The sequence below is a fragment of the Nestor notabilis genome, unplaced genomic scaffold, assembly GCF_000696875.1.
Source record: "Nestor notabilis isolate BGI_N333 unplaced genomic scaffold, ASM69687v1 scaffold8366, whole genome shotgun sequence".
Taxonomy (NCBI): Eukaryota; Metazoa; Chordata; class Aves; order Psittaciformes; family Psittacidae; genus Nestor; species Nestor notabilis.
Window position 1 is genome coordinate 1 of NW_009933281.1, and position 18,361 is coordinate 18,361.

Sequence of the window (18,361 nt, forward strand, 5' to 3'; positions counted from 1 at the left end):
TAATATAATATATATTTATCATGTATATAAAACAGTTCTGCGTAGCTGGTTAATGTTACATTGCAAATATCTGTCATTTTTTTTCCAAACCCACTTTATATTTGTTTTAAGATACATGAGCTGGTTTCCATTAACCTTTTGCAATACATACTCTAGATTTAAACCAGTGTGTGTTTTGGACCTATCAAAAATGGAGGGTCCTTCAAAATGGCAGATATATTCCATACTCTGAGAAAATCATGTTTGGTTCTGTCCCTTCTACATTCTTTCTACCTCCACCCTGATGAAGTGACTCTAGGAAGCTGAGGACTATGAAGTTCAGTGTAGATGTCAACTGGCTGATGATAGTGTTTAGATTTTTGAGACTGCTGTCTTGGAACTGTGGTGCTGGTTATTATTACAGGGCCTGATTCCCACATGTTCTGGTTTTAAATTTTTCTGTGGTATGTCTGGATATTCCCATTGACCATTGGGGTCTAGAAGGAGAGCTTGGCATGGAGGGAGGGTAGTCAGGGAGAAGTATCCATAGAGTTAGGCATACTTAATTAAGTGCTGGACTCTTCTGTCATGTTTAGTAGTAAGTCTTCATCTAAGATATGTATGTTTGTCTGATAGTGAAATCATATGGAATTCTGGGAAAGTCATCTTTGCTTTAGCATTAAGACTGACTAGGTACGAGTCCTTTAGAAAAGGACTGATAGGACTTTTCAACCAGTGGATAGGCTGTTGAAAATTGTGTTACAAGGTCACGTGAGTATTAATGTGTATACAAACAGTACGTAGTGATAGTGTTTAAAACAGAAGTGAAACCACTAGTGGTATATATTCCTTAGGATGGTAATCTTAGCACACTAAGGAAGGCGAGGGTGTATGTGTCTATATATAAATAGGTACACGCTCACTTGTTCTGGTAGGAGGTGCTGTATGTCACAGAAGGTATCAGTCTTGGATCATATGTGACAAAGTTAGCGTCCTGAGGGCCAGATGTAGTTGAACTTAAAGTGATTTTATTTTTTTAAATTTAACTACTATTTAAATTAAAAACTGAACCACAGCTGATACAGACTGTTGCATGAGAAACTGGGGAGAAAAAAAAATACACAATCTGGAATGCTTTCTAGTGATCGCACTCTTAAGGAAAAGCTATCACTTGTGTCATTCTTCGAACAAGACTAGAAGGGAAAGATTAAGGGAAAGGGAATTCCCCGTTATACTTTTGATTTGCTTCATAATGCGTCTGTATAGTTTCAGCTGCTGGCACTGCAGAAGACATGAAACATTTTCAGGGGTTATTTGCTTTCCTCATTTTTTATTTTTTTTTTTTATTTTTAAACCTTGATCCTGAAATTCTTAAAGGCAGTTGAAATTATGTCAGAATTGTAAGGTGCTTTATGGAATTACCATACTTTTTCAAGCAGTACTTATTCTGACTTTATTTTTAAGGCACTAAATTCTAATGTACAAAGCAAAACTGTTTGGTTTTTTTTTTTTGTTTTTTTTTTCTCTTGTACCAAGAAAATGCTGGGCTTTTAAACTTTCAGGTAAAGAGAAATACTCAGGTAAACAGAAAAAAAAGATGAGAGCAGTAAATGCTCAGGTACCCATTAAAATGTCTTCTACATTTTGGGTTCAACTTTACAGAGTTTGCAATTTTGATCTAGTTCAATTTGATCCGTGTTCCTGCTATTATGAGTAGTTAAGTGTAGATATCTGTTCCTTGCAGAAGATGCTGAGACTTCTAACTGTTGCTTTCCCCAAATCTGGACTTGATTTTCTTAGTATGTCATACTGTAGCTAGTGTAACCATAACATTTTGCTGCATGCCATGTGAGCTGTGTACTACTTACATACTGTGACTTTATAGTTATTATCTTTATTTCAAAATTCGTGTCTGTGAGATGTTATCTGTAGTTGTGTTCAAGCTAGGCTTGATTGCAGCTTCAGTTGAATGCTTGTTGAACGCTGAACAGTGGTGTTTTCTTTTGCTATTTGGCAATAACAGGTGTCCATTCTTACTTCTAGAACAACAACAACCTAGATGCCTGTTGTCGAGCCCTCGCACAGGAGAGCAACAAATACTTATATATGGAGTACCATAGCCCTGATGACACCAGAATGAATAGAAATAGCCTTTTGCACATTAATCTGGGTATTCATCCTCATACTAGCTATCATGCAGGGGATGGAGCTCAACTTAATGGTGGTCGTACACTGGTACATAGTTCAAGTGATGGACATATTGATCCACAACGCACAGCAGGTAAACAGCTGATATGCTTAGTCCAGGAACCACATTCTGCTCCCGCTGTTGTGGCAGCTTCTCCTAGTTACAATCCATTTTTCATGAATGACCAGAATAGAAATGCAGCTACTCCTCCTCCACAGCCACCTCCACAGCCATCTTCCATACAACCAGGAATGAACACGTCTGCTATGCAAGGCCCTCCTCCCACGTATATGCACATACCTCGGTACAGTACAAATCCCATTACTGTTACAGTATCACAAAACCTCCCCTCTGGACAGAGTGTACCCAGAGCTCTACAAATTCTTCCACAGATTCCAAGCAATCTTTATGGGACTCCTGGCTCTATTTATATACGACAAACATCTCAAAGTTCTTCAGGACGACAGACTCCTCAGAATACACAGTGGCATTCATCACCGCAGGGCCCAGTTCCACATTATTCTCCCCGTCCTCTACCTGTGTATCCACATCAACAGAACTACCAACCTTCTCAGTATTCTCCTAAACAACCCCAGATCCCTCAGTCAGCTTTTCGATCACCACCGACATCCCAGTGTCCTTCTCCCTTTGGCTCTCCTCAGCACCAAGTTCAGCCTCCTCAGTTGAGTCATCAGAGTTCACATGTTTTCATGCCTCCTAGTCCTTCAACTGTCCCACCCCATCCATATCAGCAAGCATCCCAGACTTTTCAAAAACAAGGTGGTCACTCTGTATCATATCTCCCTACTTTTGCTGGACCGAGTTTATCCAAAGGTTCCATGAATAAAATAGAAATTACAGTTGAACCACCACAAAGACCTGGGACTGCAATGAACAGAAGTCCTTCACCAATAAGTAATCAACCATCTCAACGAAACCAGCACCCGCTGTATACAGCCACTACTCCTCCTTCAAGCTCTCCATCAAGAGGTATGTCGGGTCAACCCAAACCTCCATTTAGTGTTAATCCAGTATATATTACCTACACTCAACCAACTGGACCTACAGGTGCACCAACACAGTCTCCTCGGGTAATGGTGTCTCAGCCAAACCCAACCATTTTTAAAATCACAGTAGGTCGAGCACCGACTGAGAATCTTTTAAATTTAGTGGACCAAGAAGAGCGTTCTGCAGCACCAGAACCTATTCAGCCTATTTCTGTAATCCCAGGATCCGGAGGAGAAAAAGGAAGCCATAAGTATCAGAGAAGTTCTAGTTCTGGATCAGACGACTATGCTTACACTCAAGGTAAATGTTTCACCCCACAAACTGCATTAATGAAAAATTATTTTCGGCTTGATTTTGCTACTTTCTAAGTGAGGATTTTTGAACTTGTTCAGAGAAAAATAGAAATTACACCAAAAATCCATTACTGAGTTTGGCTTGATGTTTTTTTTTTAAATTTGCCAAGTTTCAGTCTAATACATAAAGAATTTCTGAGGTTCCTAAAGTTGTTATGCTTTTGATGTTGGGTGAATTTCTTAAAAGAAAACACTACCACTAACAGGGTGAGTGGTTTGCTCATATACTGTGTGTACAGTTTGTAAATTCTGAACTGTCATCAATTTTTATTATTTGTTCTGTATTAGGGTGCTTTATAAAACCTGAAGCACCAACTTCTGCAGGGAATTTGAATTCAATTTATTTGGCTTAGATTGAAGAGCACTAAATGAAAGAGGAGAGTGAGGTAGGATTGCAGCTAAAGTTACTTCTGGTGTCAATAAAAATATTTTTGCTTTGAAAGGTATTAATTATTTTTAAGAACTTAATCAAAAGTTCACTTCTTACACTTAAAATTTGCAAACAGGAGGAAGTGATTGGCAGACAAGTTTTAGGACGTGTTCTGTTGCATAGGGATAGAACGTGGTTAGATTTGATGCGACATAAATGAAGAATAAAGTAATTTAGTAAAAAAAAAAAAAAGGTTAAATGTAACCTTTACCTGAAAGCTGTTTTTCTCAGAATAATCTGCTTTATAGATTTGAACATTTAAAATTGAGCAAAGGAATCAGTCTGCAAGCAAACCAGTCATTTGGAGTAATGACAGAATGATAATCAGTAGCAGTTACTGAAAGAATGTGCTTTGTTTCTTGATTTGTGTTTGGAAAAGAGAGTCTATTCCTTCATTGTTCCTTCTAGCCTTCCTTTCACTTTAGAGAGCTGATATAGTGGTTATAATGCTGCCCTGTAGTTCTTGATTTCTTATTTTGCTTTGTGTCTTCTGAGCTATTCTGACTCATCAACAAAGAACTGTTCTGTACCTGGTAGACCCAATGTAAAATGTTATTTAGAAAGAATGAATGCTAGTAGATGTGTAACTCATAGGCCTTGTTTTGTTTGATGATGTTCCTATTACAGCTTCATTAAAGATTGTAGGTTACATGAGAAAACTGTTAAGTAGCTTCGTTTAACTGAGAAAAACATATTCTGAAATTTAGAAATCTGGTTTTGCCTTAGCATCTTTGATGGGATTTGTGTGTTGGGAAAATAAACGCAATAAAACTAGTTAGTATATGCTTTTTGGGGGGCATCTGCTTTTGTGGCAATACCTACCACAGCTGGGACTTCATAGAGCCTTTGGTATTGCTGCACTCTGAACTCCTGATAGAAATGAATTGTAGAAGAATGTTATATTCTTTACTGCAACAAAGGACTTCTAAAGAAGAATATATTTAACAGCTTAATATAGAAAACAAGTTTGTTTACTTTTCTTTTGAATGTGAACCGTTGTGAAATTTGTTACCAAAATCCATTCTGATGTCAGCACTTCCATTGTTTCCTAGAGTATAAAGCAAAGCTATGCAATGTAGTCATACTGGATGCTAAGTTGGAAGAGTCACACGAAGACAAGGTTTGATAGCAATAGTGCAGAATCATACAGCCTGGCATCAATACATTTGGGGGTTTCTTTTTGTTTTTAATTTTTTGATCTCAGGCTATTTTGACCTACACTACTTCAAAAAGTGGAGAACAATTTTATTCAGTAATAGTGGTGCCTATAATATAAAAATATCTGATGTTATTCTTGGATAGGATTTTCAGTGTGAATTGGTGGATTCTTATAAAATCTTAACTGTAGTGCTACATTTTTGCTCAGAATACTGAAAAAACACACTCATTTTTATGCTCCTGACTGTTTGGCTTTAGGGAGATTTGGGGAGATTTTTGTTTGTTTGTTTATTTTTGATTTTGTGTTTGGTTTGGTTGTTTGGGGATGGTTTTCTGCTCCCCAGTGAACTGTGTCATATCGTTGCTTGGTTTTCTAACTTTTTTCTTTTTTTAACTAGTATGCAAATATACCTGAGATATGTCGTGGTTTTTCTCTGCTTGTGTTGGATAGGGGTGAAGAAAAGGGCAGGTACGGGCCAGTGCTTGTTCGAATACCCACGGCAAATTTCTTTTGCTTTTCTTTGTCCTGCTAGACTTTAATCATGTAAACCAGCCAGATCAGAAAGTGCTAAGCATCACGCTAATTGTCTTGTCCAGTTTTAGCATCATGATGAAATACTGAGAAATGCTCTTCCTGCAGAAACTGAGTATTATTTTCTAGCTAGTCGGAGTTTGTTCTTTGGCTTCTCTGGGAGCTTAACATCAGCTTGTGACTGAGAGTCATAAATTTCAGTACCAAACCAAAAATATCAGAAAATGATTACCAGCAGAGAGAGGTTAGAGGACAGTGAATCACCTCTCATGTAGAATTAAAGACCCTGAAGCACCTGAGCTGCCCCTGCTTTTTATTTTCTGGATTCTCTGTCTGTTTTATTGAAGTTGTATAGATTTGCCTTTGAGCACTAGGAAACTTAAGAGTATTGAGAATTACAGTACTCTGAAAATCTAAGACTACTTAAAGTTGTTACAGCATAATCTGTAATACCAGTGAAAAACACAGTTCAGGACTGACATTTGGCTAATGTCTCAAGGCTAGTGTGTCAGCTGCTATCAAGCAGCAGATATGAAGTGTGTTACCTTCTGATCTTACCTCTGGTATTTATTTTGTTTTCTTTGCCAGTACAGTATTAATGTAACTAGGTTGCTGTTGCATCTGGAAAAGCTGTCTCCTTGTACAGGTGCCTTTGTATTTTTGAGACAAGAAAGACCAAATGCAAAAAAAGAAGCTATGACCAAAATGGTAATATCAACTTCAAGTTACTGTATAAAATGTGGTTTTGTTCTCGAACAACTTTGTTCTAAATTGTAGTTCATTACACTGATACTTGGCTGCATGTTTACGATCACTTTTTTTTTCCAGAAGAGTCACTCATGAATCTTATGCGTAAGTTGAGAATTCAGTTTTCTGGGGTTTTGTGTGTTAGTAACTGTTTTTTCCATGTACAACATTAGCCTTGCTGTTACATCAGAGAGCAAGGATGGAGAGATTAGCAAAGGAACTGAAGCTTGAGAAAGAAGAACTAGAACGCCTGAAAGCTGAAGTCAATGGTATGGAGCATGATCTTATGCAGAGGCGGCTTCGAAGAGTTAGCTGTACAACTGCAATTCCAACAGTAAGCAATTTGTTAGTATTTTAATTCAAGATTCAAATTTATTTTTTACATTTTCATTAATTGCAGTATTATACAAAAAAATCCAACATTCTGGGGGTATAAAATCTTTGCTCTTTGGAGGTGACTTTTTTGTAACTTCCTGGCTTGTTGTAACCCAGTTCTTATAATTTAGAAACAGATACGTGTCCAGCTTTCTCAGTGTTCACAACGGTTTGTTAAACTTGTATAGATGTGCTTTTCTGGGCCACAGAACTGATTAGATAGTTACTTTCCTAACAACCTATACAAGTATGTGTCCAAGTCTATTTAAAGAGCCCACACCATATACAGCTTGGTGGTCATGCAGCAAGGTTTCACTTTTTTGGAGTCATTTTATTGTATTGAAGCATTTTATTGTTTGAGGAGTTGTATCTCATACAATCTATTTCCTGTTAGGTATGTGCAGAATATGCCAGGTGTCTTTATGCCCAAGTGGCAGTGTTGGCTCAAATAGTTGGCACCTCTCTCTCCTCTTTTCCATGTTGGTATTTTCAATCTGTGTGACTTCCCACCTGCAAATGACTGTAGCCCAAACATCTGTATGGCTCTGATAAGAGAATTCATTTAACTGAAAAATACCTTCCAGTTTGAGCAGTTGTTAGCCAAGTCAGTTCAGACTTACTCTCTGTGTTGACATGAATGGTGCACACAGTTGTAGGCTGGAAGGCATAGTAGGAACTTTTAGCTGCTTAACTAGTACAGCTGATGTATGTCTCCCCTGTTTCAGGGCAGCTTTTGGCAGATACGTTCCAGGGAGAAATACAGAGGTACTGTCTTGAGTGTGCATGGATGAGGTTAGGAAAGCCAAAGCCCAACTGGAGTTGAATCTGGTACAGGATATCAAAGACAAAAAGAAGGCCCGTTAGTACATAGGCGACAAAAGGAAGGCTAGCAAAAATGTAGGCCCATTGCTTAATGATACAGGGAGCCTGGTTACGTAGGACATGGAAAAGGCTGAGACTGAGTGTCTTCTTTACTACAGTCTTTACAGGCTTTCAAGAATCCTTAGTCCAAGAGACCCTAGGAAAAGTCCAAAGCAAGGAAGGTATGCCCTTGGTGGAAGAGGATTAGGTCAGGGAATACTTAGGCAAAGCAGATACACGTGGGTTCATGGTTCTAGATGACATGTACCCATGAATGCTGAGGAAGCTGGCAGATGTCATTCCAAGGCCACTCTAGATAATCTTTTGATTGACAATGATATCTGGGAGAAGTGCCCAAAGACTAGAGGAGAGCAAATACCTCTTCTGTCTACAAGAATGAGGACCCAGGGAACTACAGGCTGCTCATCCTCACCTTGATCCCTGGGAAGGTGATGGAGCAGCTAATCCTGGAGACCTTTTCCAGGCACATGAAAAATAAGCAGTAGTCAGCATGGAATTCACCAAGGGGAAGTCAAACTTGAGAGCTGGATAAACTTCTAGGATGAAAATACTGTTGTGGTAGATAAGGGGAGAGCAGTCGTTGTTGTCTACCTAGACTTCCCGTAAGGCTTTCAACATCATCTCCTTTAAGACCCTCATAGAGAAGCTGATGAATATGGGCTGGGTGAACAGTAAGGTGGATTGATAATGGGCTGAACAGCCAGGCCAAGAATATGGTAATCAGTGGCACAAAGTCTTTTTGGAGGCCAGTGCTAGCAGTATACTGCAGGGTCAATACGGGGTCTAATCCTGTTTAACATCTTTCTTAATGATCTGGGTGATGGGTCAGAGTGTAACCTCAGCAAGTCTGCTGATGACACAAAACTGAGAGAGTTGTGCTGCCATTCAGAGGGACCTCAACAAGCTGAAGAAATAGAGTGTCAGGAACCTAATGCCATTCAGCAAGGGGAAGTAGTAAGTCCTGACTTGGTGACAACCCTATGCACCAGTATAAGTTGGAGTAAGCAATGTGGCAAAGGCTAATGGTACCCTGGGTTGCATTAGGAGTGTTGCCAACAGTGGGGGAGATGTTGCCCTTCCCCTTTATTCAAGCACTGGTGATACCACACTTGGAGTATGGTGTCCAAGAGTGGGCTCCCCAGTACAAGAGGGAGGTCATACTGGAGAGTCCAGTGAAGTCACAAAAATGATAAAGTGTCTATCCTGGATTCAGCTGTAGCAGTCATTTTTCTGCTTCTTAGTAGCTGGTGCAGTGCTGGGTGGGGAGTGAGCAAGCAGCTGCGTGGTTCTGAGTTACTGGCTGGGCTTACACGATGACAGCATCTCTCCTGTGAGGACATGCTGAGAGAGCTAGGTCTGTTCAGCCTGGGGAAGAGAAGGCTTAAGGGGTTCTTCACAGTGTATAGAAATACCTGAAGAGAGGGTGCAGAGAGAAGAGAGACAGGCTTTTTCCACTGGTGCCCACTGGGAACAGGCACACACTGAAACACAGGAGACAATGGGCACAAACTGAAATATAGGAGGGTCCTTCTGAACATCAGGAACCCCTTCTTTAGTATGTGGTTGACTGAGCACTGGCACAGGTTGCCTCAGGAAGTGTGAAGTCTTCCATCTCTGGCGATACTCAAAAGCCATCTGCCATCTGGGCAGAGGGGTTGGGCCAGGTGACCTCCAGAGGTCCCTTCCAACCTTGAACTCTCTGTGATCCTGTGACTGACTGATGCTAGAAAATATCCTAGGAAAAGATAGTTATTCCTGCTTATGTATTATTAATCACTGCTGCTAGCATTAAGAACACTTTGTATTGCAGTAACTTAGAGTTTCTTAATGGTATGCAAATATATGGATTTAAGTAACTGATTATTCTATTAAGAATAATTACTGCCTTGCAGCACTGAACTATTTAAATATACTGGGTTAGGTTTGGCATCTTGGAGCTCCTTGGGGTGATGCGTATAAACCAACCTCTGACCTTACTCGTTTATAATCAAATAATAATTAATGTGAGCTGCAGCTCGTATGCTGTTTCCTAATCATCTCAATGTAAGCTCATGTAGCAACTCCTCAATTTATACAGAATTTTGTAAGGTGCATGGTTTTATAAACTTGAGCCTAGCTGTGTCTTCTTACTCATGAATTTTAATATTAACTAACTTGTTAATTTTTGTTGGTTTGATTTGTTTTCCTCCTCAAATGTCAACAGAAGAATGTTTTTTGAGGGAATAAATGGGGTAGGGGGAATGGGACAGATAGCAGACTCTTGGCTGTCTTTTCTGTGCCTTATCCATATTCAGTTTCTAATAAAGCTGTTGCATATATAACAATGTTATTTCTATGTCAGATAATATGCTAACTTTCCCACAACTACCATTTTGGGTTGTTTCTTTCTAGCCTGAGGAAATGACCAGATTGAGAAGCCTCAACAGACAGCTCCAGATAAATGTTGACTGTACACTGAAAGAAGTTGATCTCCTTCAATCTAGAGGTATACAATTGATGTTTAAAAAAATATCCCACCGTAATTTAGGTATGGATGGGAGTTTTGATCTGCTTGAGGGTAGGAAGGCTCTACAGAGTGATCTGGACAGACTGGATCAATGGGCCAAGGCCAGCTGTATGAGGTTCAACAAGGCTCAGTGCCAAGTCCTGTACCTGGCTCACAATAACCCCATGCAGCACTACGGGCTTGGGGAAAAGGTTGTAGTGAGATAGGTACCAGTCTCCTCCCAAGCAGCAACTGATAGGACAAGAGGAAACTTTGATAGTCCATATACCTCGAGCACAGGAACAGGCTGCCCAGGGAAGTGTTTGAGTCACCATGCCTGGAGGTATTTAAAAGATGTGTGTGGCACTTAGAGACATTGTTTAGCGGTGGACTTCGCAATATTACAGGTTGGACTTGATGGTCTTGAAGGTCTTTTCCAATCTAAACTATTCTGTGATTCTAATATAGTATGAGCTCAAAGGTGGATACTTGGACTCTTTGAAGTTCACTTTTGTTTATCAGTATCAACTTTTTCAGTTGCAACCTGATAAACTTGACTTTCAATATTTCTGTTGGGCAAGTTAAATTACATTACCGAGGAAGTGCTGCCTTAAAGTGACTTTGTCAAGAGCAAAGGGGGGGGGGAGGGAGGAACCTCAAACAAAAACAAAAAAAAAAACAAACAAAAAAACAACCACCAAACCAGCCATAAAACCATTCTTAAGTAAAGGTTCTTTACTTAAATTTTTACCTGTTTGCTGACAAAGGCTCTGACCAAATAATGCAAAACAGAGCTACAGGTTGCAACCAAGAAGTTGTCAAGCGGAAATCTACTTGGGCTTTTTTAAATCCTTTTTCTATGACAAACTTTGACATAAGTACAGTCAAATAGATTGGAATACCAAGAATGTCTCCTGCAGAAAAATTCACGTTTTCACTTCTTTTTAAAGCAGTACAGAATTGTTGAGCTGGAGTTGATTCTTCAGTATGAGATTAGCCTGTTAAAGAAATACTAGAATCAACACAAAACTGAAAATATGTGACAAAAAGCCTACTCAGGAAAAAGCTAATATATAACATCATAATAAAAAGACGTATAAAATCTGAAGTCTCTAGATGTTTGTATTGCTGGCATAGGTATGTAAATAACCTTCTTACTTGTCTTCTTTGTCAGGGAACTTTGATCCGAAAGCCACGTGTAACTTCTATGATAACATAGAGCCTGGTCCTGTTGTGCCGCCAAAGCCATATAAAAAGGGTAGGTCAACAAATGAGCATCAAGTTACCTAATCTGCATTGAGAAAGGTTGTGGGATTTTTTTTTTTTCCCCTTTTTTTTCTTTTTCTAAAACTCCTGTGATGACAGGAAGCAATTCCAATTTTTGTAACTTTTCTTTATATATGAACTGAACCAGAATGGAATGTTTTTGTGTAATTACACTAATCCTGGCTACAGCTTTTTTTCCTCAGGCAGCTTGTTGCAATGAATGTTCTGTTAATGTTGTTTCTAGATACTGTTACTCACTATTAGAAAAAGACTGGAAGGTATATAAACTTTTACATGTTAACTTGAGCTTCCTAATTATGTTTTTTTAGATACTTTGAAGTTGAAAGGTCTGTGTCAGGTTTGTTTTGCTGTCTTCTAATATGTGTTAGGATTTTATAGTTGGTATATTTTATGCAAGTTTAATTGGTCACAGCAGCTTTTTAAAATTTGCATTATATTCTGACTTATCTGGTCACACTTTAAGTATTTTTTGTGCAGAGTGTGGATTTCACAGTAGCTCTGAAGTTTTAGCACAGCAAGAGCATCAGATGTCTTTAAGGACCAAGACAGAACACATTTTCTCATATAGGTCTAAAGAGACAACAGTGTCCCACTTGTACAAGTTCATTACTGGTTTCTAAAATTTTCTGGGCTAATTGTATAGTATCTAGGATTCCTATGCATCTTGGGACACTTAAGTTTTATGTACGCACAGGAGCTATGTGTTTAGTCTCACTTCTTGTCCACTGGAGATTCAGTTAGTATATCCCAGAGTGACTCAACACCTTGTCACTGTGTAGCTTAGTAGCTTTCTGAACTCCACTATGTTTAGTGGTGATTTTGGAGCAGAATCCTACCTTTTGTCTCAGGTTTTTCTGGACCTTTTGGTTTGTTTTGTTGGTTTCTTTTTTTTTCTTGCTGAAATTTGTGAAAGAATGGTTTCAAATGTTGGTGAAAGTTTTTAAACACTTTATACTGAAATAGCCAGTCAGGGATCCTGTGCTCTGATATAGAGAAAACAGTGCTCTCATCACATATACCATTTTCAGATAAAAGATTTATAATATTCATTTCTTCTTACTGTAGTATGTACTAAAATAGTTAGTGGAAAAGGAAGTCAGTCTTCTGAATTAGTAACCATCTAGTCTGCTTGAAAATCCGAATTCTGTAAATAAGTTCTAGTTGCTGACAAGTACTTCCCAAAGGTTTTTGCACTTGAATTTTTTACTTCATATAAGGAAATTTTTCCTACTCTTTTGAAGCAGGTGTTTTACCCTTTGCTGTAATAAAATTCTTAGTATGTAGAAATGTAAAAGAAAGAGAAGGCCCAGAACTACTGCTTCTGGTTCAAAAGAAAACCAAACCCCTCCAGTACTAGGGTGAGTTCCCTGCATAGGTGGTACTGTCCAGGAGAGACAGCAGGTGAGCAGTGGTGTGAAGGCAGCTGCCTAGATTCATGGTAAATTGCATGATTTGCCTGGTTGGTTATGTAGTTGATTTAAGGCCCTGCTACTTCATGATATGTAAAGAGATTCGGAGATTCTTTTCGTTACACTAGCCTATTTGATTTATTATTGTGAAGCAAAATAACGTGCAAAACTTGCATGAAACAAGTGATTTTATTTGGCAGTTGGAAAGACAGTGTCTTGTACTGATTCGTACAATTTTTATGACTAGATTCCCGGTTTTGTCTGTCAGCTTACTAGAGATCAGTTTTAGGGCTGGTGTGCTGTCTTCTAAGTTTGGCTTTTAATGTGGAGTCATGAAAATAGTTCTTTTTGGTTTGGGGTTTTGGTTTTTTTCCCCTCTTAAAATTACTGTCCCCTAATACTCAGTTGTTGAAGCTGTGGGCAGACAGGTAGATATGAGCAGGCAAGCGTTTGCTCTGTGCTGCTGTCTGGCCAGTCAACGTGGTGCAGCCTAGTGCCCAGCTACTTCCTTGCTTAGAAGGAATTTGGTGAGGCCAAGCAGTGTTAAGTGACTATGCCACTTCTGGGCTGGAAGAGGGTTTTCTTTAAGTATGTTTCTCAAGGCAAATCTAAGTACTATTTGCATTAATGTTGTCATCAGCCACCTGCTAGATTTCTTAGCAGATGACAGCAGTGTGTGCACTTTGAATTAAAAATTGCAGTCCTTTCTTTCAACATAAATTCTCTTCTAATTAAGCTGTTCTACAGATGTTTGTTTAGCAGATGCGTATCTTAACTTTACCCTGTAGGTATGTGTGCAAATGGTGTTTTGAACATTAACATTTTCTAAAATGTTGTTTCCACATCCTAGGAGTATTTGTCACTTTTAGTTGATTACCTGCGGTCTTGAAGTAGTGGTAGGAGACAGCAGAAAACCAAGTCCGAGGGTTAATACCTACATATGATTTGCATATATATTGACTTTATGAGTGAAAGCACTTAAGTGGTGCTTCACAAACACGTATCCCTGCTGCAGAGCCATGAGGAATTAGAACAATCGTCTTGTTTTGAAACAGGCCTACCGTTTTGTTTTTATACTGTGTTTTCTTCAGCCTGGATGAATGCTAGACAAAGATGCGGAAAATAGCTCATCTCTCAGACTGTTTGAAGGAACTAAGTTAGAAGTAGTCTTTCACTTGAGGTAAAGTAAGGTGGTTGGAATTTAGAATTTGGTGAGAGACTGCTGTATGTAAAGCTATGAAGTCATTCCTTAAAAGGATGGTGTTGCAGTGCCGGTGACAAACTTTTCACTACATTTTAAGCTATTAAACCTTTGGCAGTATCAGTGGCCTAACAGTGGTGACTGCTCTTTTGTTTTTTATTGTAATATGGTAACTACTTTCTAGACGTGAAATACTTCAGTATTTCCCAAATTGAAATAGAAGCGGCTTAGCAAAAGACCTTTAATGTTAACTAAGTGGATAGATTTCCACCTTCACTTTAAGATTGAATGTTTAGTGAGGTGACAAACCACAGTAATATCATCTTGCCTATCAATCTTTTCTTCTGAAAAAATGAAAATATATATGTTTTCCTTTGGCTTTTTTTAGAGCATCAAAGTAGCTCCAAACAGACTCCACGGACTCAGCCAAGAGATGAAGATTTTGAAGGGGCTCCATGGAATTGTGATAGCTGCACCTTTCTAAATCACCCAGCACTAAATCGCTGTGAGCAGTGTGAAATGCCGAGATACACCTGAAAATCAGGAAGGGGCTGCATTGGGTTGAAAACAGGCTCTTAAGCCAACAGCTGTAGGAGAAGGAAACATGGGGAACCTTTCAGTCCATCTGCCCGGCCTTTGCTAGTCAACAATCTTCATACTGCAAGGGGTGGGAGTAATGTGGTAGGATGTTTCTGCTTGTGCTACACTGAAAATGAATAAATTAAAGGTGAAATTCTTTCTTATCCCATCGCAGTGAACAAAGCAGAAAGTGAAACTTGAAAATGTAAAAGGATTAATTTTGGGAAGAATGTATACAGGAAAGCAAATAACTACTGGTATTTAGTCCTGTGGTTATAGTTACTGCTTAGTGGCTCAAAAAGAAAAAAAGCAAAACAACTTTTTTGTTTTTTATATATAAAAAAATTATAGGATTCTTAGTAATGGTGTGAAATGTTACACTTAACCAGAAACTGAAGAGCCAGAACTGACTTAACCTGGCCACAGCTAGCTGGAAAACAAAGGCTCCCTGTGCTTCTAGATTGTAAGCTACTGAAAAAAGGAGACAGGTAAATGCAATGATAAATTTTACAATGTATAAAAAACCAAGGAGAAGGGTATTTGTAATTGCTGCTTTTTTTCAGGGTAACTTATGTCTACAAAAAAAAATTGCTGTTTGAAATAGTAACCTAAGGTGACTAAATGAGATACCATTTGAGTGTTACAGAGAGTTTAATCAGAGGTAATTTTTTACAATCCCTTTTGCTTGTACAGTGCTCACCTGGCTGTGTCAACACTGGTAATAAACTAAGAATGAATTCTACCATATTATGGACAAAAATACTGCTGCATGCTTTCATTAGGCCATTGTGTTTCAAAGCTAAAAGTATGCTTTTATATACAACAATCTTCTAAGCCTGTGCTGTGTAGCAGCACAGCTACATATGCCAAACACAGACTACTCCAAATTCAGTTTGGAAGACTTGAGCTCAGCCATGGTTGTGTATGAGAAGAGTTTTACCCAGTTCCTTAGGCCTTTTCAGCTTCCAATTTGTGAAGAATTCATGATGTTTACAGCACAGAAGGTACTTTGTGCCCCAGTTCAAAGTTAGCTGAAAAATAATTAATCAATTAGCTCTTCAGTAAAGGTTTATTTGCACATTGTTAATAAACCAGCCTGTATAAAGTAGCAGATGCCAGATCCGGAAAAATTATACACACCGCATTCTTTTTATTTTGGTCAGGAAATACTTGCTGTAGGTTGAAGAACACAAGACTTGCAACTGAAAATCACACTGGTACTTTCATGCATACAATATACTGTATTATAAAAGTGATGTTCAATTTGTTTGAATGCTTCAGGTTGCTGTAATAAAGCACTCAATACTTGTGAAATCGAACTTGGGTTTGGGCAGCTGAATGATTATGTTACACAACTGTGCGACTGAGTAGAATGTTCTTGTGTACTGGTGAGAAGCTGGTACAGTGCATTTTAGTTTTTTGCATCTGATTCTTTGTCAAGAGATGCAACCAAGCACGTCAGCTGAATCATGGTAATTGACTTTGCAACTGTGAGGCAAAATGTGCTGGCTAAAATTTAGCAGAAGACTACTTAATTTTAAATTGTTTTTTAGCTCGTGGCAGCCACATCCGTATGGTCAGTTATCACAATTCTCTTGATGTGTGATAACATGTTAAGCTGTGGTAGAACAATCATGTGTCTGAATCCTTTTTTAAAATAAAGCAGCTGTTGTAAGGGGTGGGTGGAGGAACGCTCATCTTGACTGCACCACTCAATCTGGTGTCTTCTCTCCCTGCAAGTTATAAAGATAACCGTGAAAACCAAACTGTGATCTTAGATGAGGAATCAATATTTTATCTAGCATTTTTTCAATATGTTCTTGCACTAATTAAATCTTCAGCATAATCTTAAATAAGCTAAGAGAACTCCAGCAATCAGTGTGCACCACTGATGAGCAAAACAAAGTTAAAGGCATCAGAGCTAGTTTTTCTTCCTTCCTAATGATTTATATTACTATGTGGGGAGCTCATCACGTGTGGAAAGGGGTAAAAAAAATCAGTGTCAGTTGAAGTTAGAAAGCAAGTATTAATTTTGGTCATATAGGTGGATAGTCTGACAAAACTGAGATAACTAGAAGACAGGTGAGCAGAAGCATTACACCAAGGATAAGCAGTGCTGTTGCTGTTATCAGCTGTATAATGAATTACTCAAAACAATACCAGTAACTTCATGACTTTTCTATTTTGATGCCTTTGCCTTTGTATTATTTCAATTTTCTGTTCATTTGTACTTCTGCTGAAGTTCTAGAAGCATTTGTTTTTGCTGGAAATACGAAATGATAGCAACTGAAATGACAGCAAACGAGAATAGGTATCATGCATCAATACAGTTGTGCTGTTTTCAGACAGAATAAATGCTACTTTTGAAGGGGGTAGGGGAGGAATACATGCAGTCCAGTAATTCCCTGAGCTGTAATAACCATAAATGGATACTTGGGGTATCTTAGTTGTAGTTTCACCAGAGGAAGAGAAGGAAGGCTGCCATGACAGCAAGATACTTTTTGGAAGACTGAGTGCAGTTAAATTTCAAATGAATTCCTTCATACCAGTAATTTTACTCCAGTTTTTCAATTGGTCTCATTTGTTGCTTGTACAAAAAACCCCAACGAATCCTTCCGTTATATTCTTTTACTTGTAAATGCCTATCCTCAAACATTAATAGTAAAGACTTTACATGGTGCTTGAATATTTCTAGTTTATTAGAATGTAAATTGTATTTTGAATATTGGAAGATCCATTTTCCTTCTGAAAGCCAGTGGCGCCATACACACCCCAACTGAATTGTAGATTATACCAAAAAGATTGGTTTATGTAGTATTTATTGAATGCACATAAAACCCTAACGTCAGCTGGCATACGAAATGCACTGTATTGTATAAAACGTGTGTGTGTGTGTGTGTGTGTGTGTGTGAATGGTGGGATGCTGATGCCGTTGTGTTGAGTTAATGCACTACTTGTGTTTTCTTTTTTTCCTTAATGACTGAGCTTTCCCTCAACCATGCTACTAGATTGACAGAGTTTGTAACTGACTTGGACATTCAGATATTCAAAATGATTTCACTGTTCCTGGAAATTTTATAAAGCTTATTTTATATTTACTGTGCTATTAAGAATAATTCCCTTTTAATTATAGAATACTACTGTAGATCTTTAAAAGTTTATTTAGAGTGGGGCTTGTGGAAAATGATTCAGAACATAGCAAACCAAAAGAAATCCTGAACTTTGGATCTGCTTTTAATTTGATGTAATTATTAGTCTTTTTATGGGTGAAGAGGAGGAAAGGGGTGGGAAGTCAAGCAAAAGGAAGTCCTTTGTAAAATGTAGTCTTAGATCAGATTGAATTGTGTATCTGTGTGTCTGTGGTATGTGTGTGTTTCCCTTGAAAAATGGGAGGTGTGGTGAAAAGGTGTAATAATTCTTAAAAGAGCTGGTCTCAGTACTTTCTGATTATGATATGCTACTAAATCACATTTAAAAAACCCAACAACTTTTCTTTCAGTTACTTTATCTATCCCAGTTATACATCTCTCATTTCAATTTCTAAGTACTTTTACATTTAATACTGATTGTAAAACCCCTTGAAACTGAAATAAAAATACTTGAGTTGAAATGGGGACAAAACAAAATCAATAAAGAATGTTTTAAAAAAGAATGTGAGAATATTAAATATGTTGAAAACAAGCTTGTCATCAGGATGATAGTTTTTGTTTTAAAATACAGTGGTATACCCTAGAATGTGAAAATGACT

The 18,361-nt window shown here is 38.2% G+C and overlaps 1 protein-coding gene across 1 annotated transcript; it reads left to right on the forward strand.

Annotated features, from left to right (window-relative positions):
- Positions 1 to 2,022: 2,022 nt before the first annotated feature.
- Positions 2,023 to 15,137, forward strand: TAB3 (TGF-beta activated kinase 1/MAP3K7 binding protein 3; the record flags this gene model as incomplete). Its single annotated transcript, XM_010016804.1, has 5 exons — positions 2,023 to 3,475; positions 6,569 to 6,729; positions 10,044 to 10,137; positions 11,312 to 11,395; positions 14,423 to 15,137. Coding segments are annotated over 5 exons (1,941 nt in total), but the record flags the coding sequence as incomplete, so codon positions are not given.
- Positions 15,138 to 18,361: the final 3,224 nt, after the last annotated feature.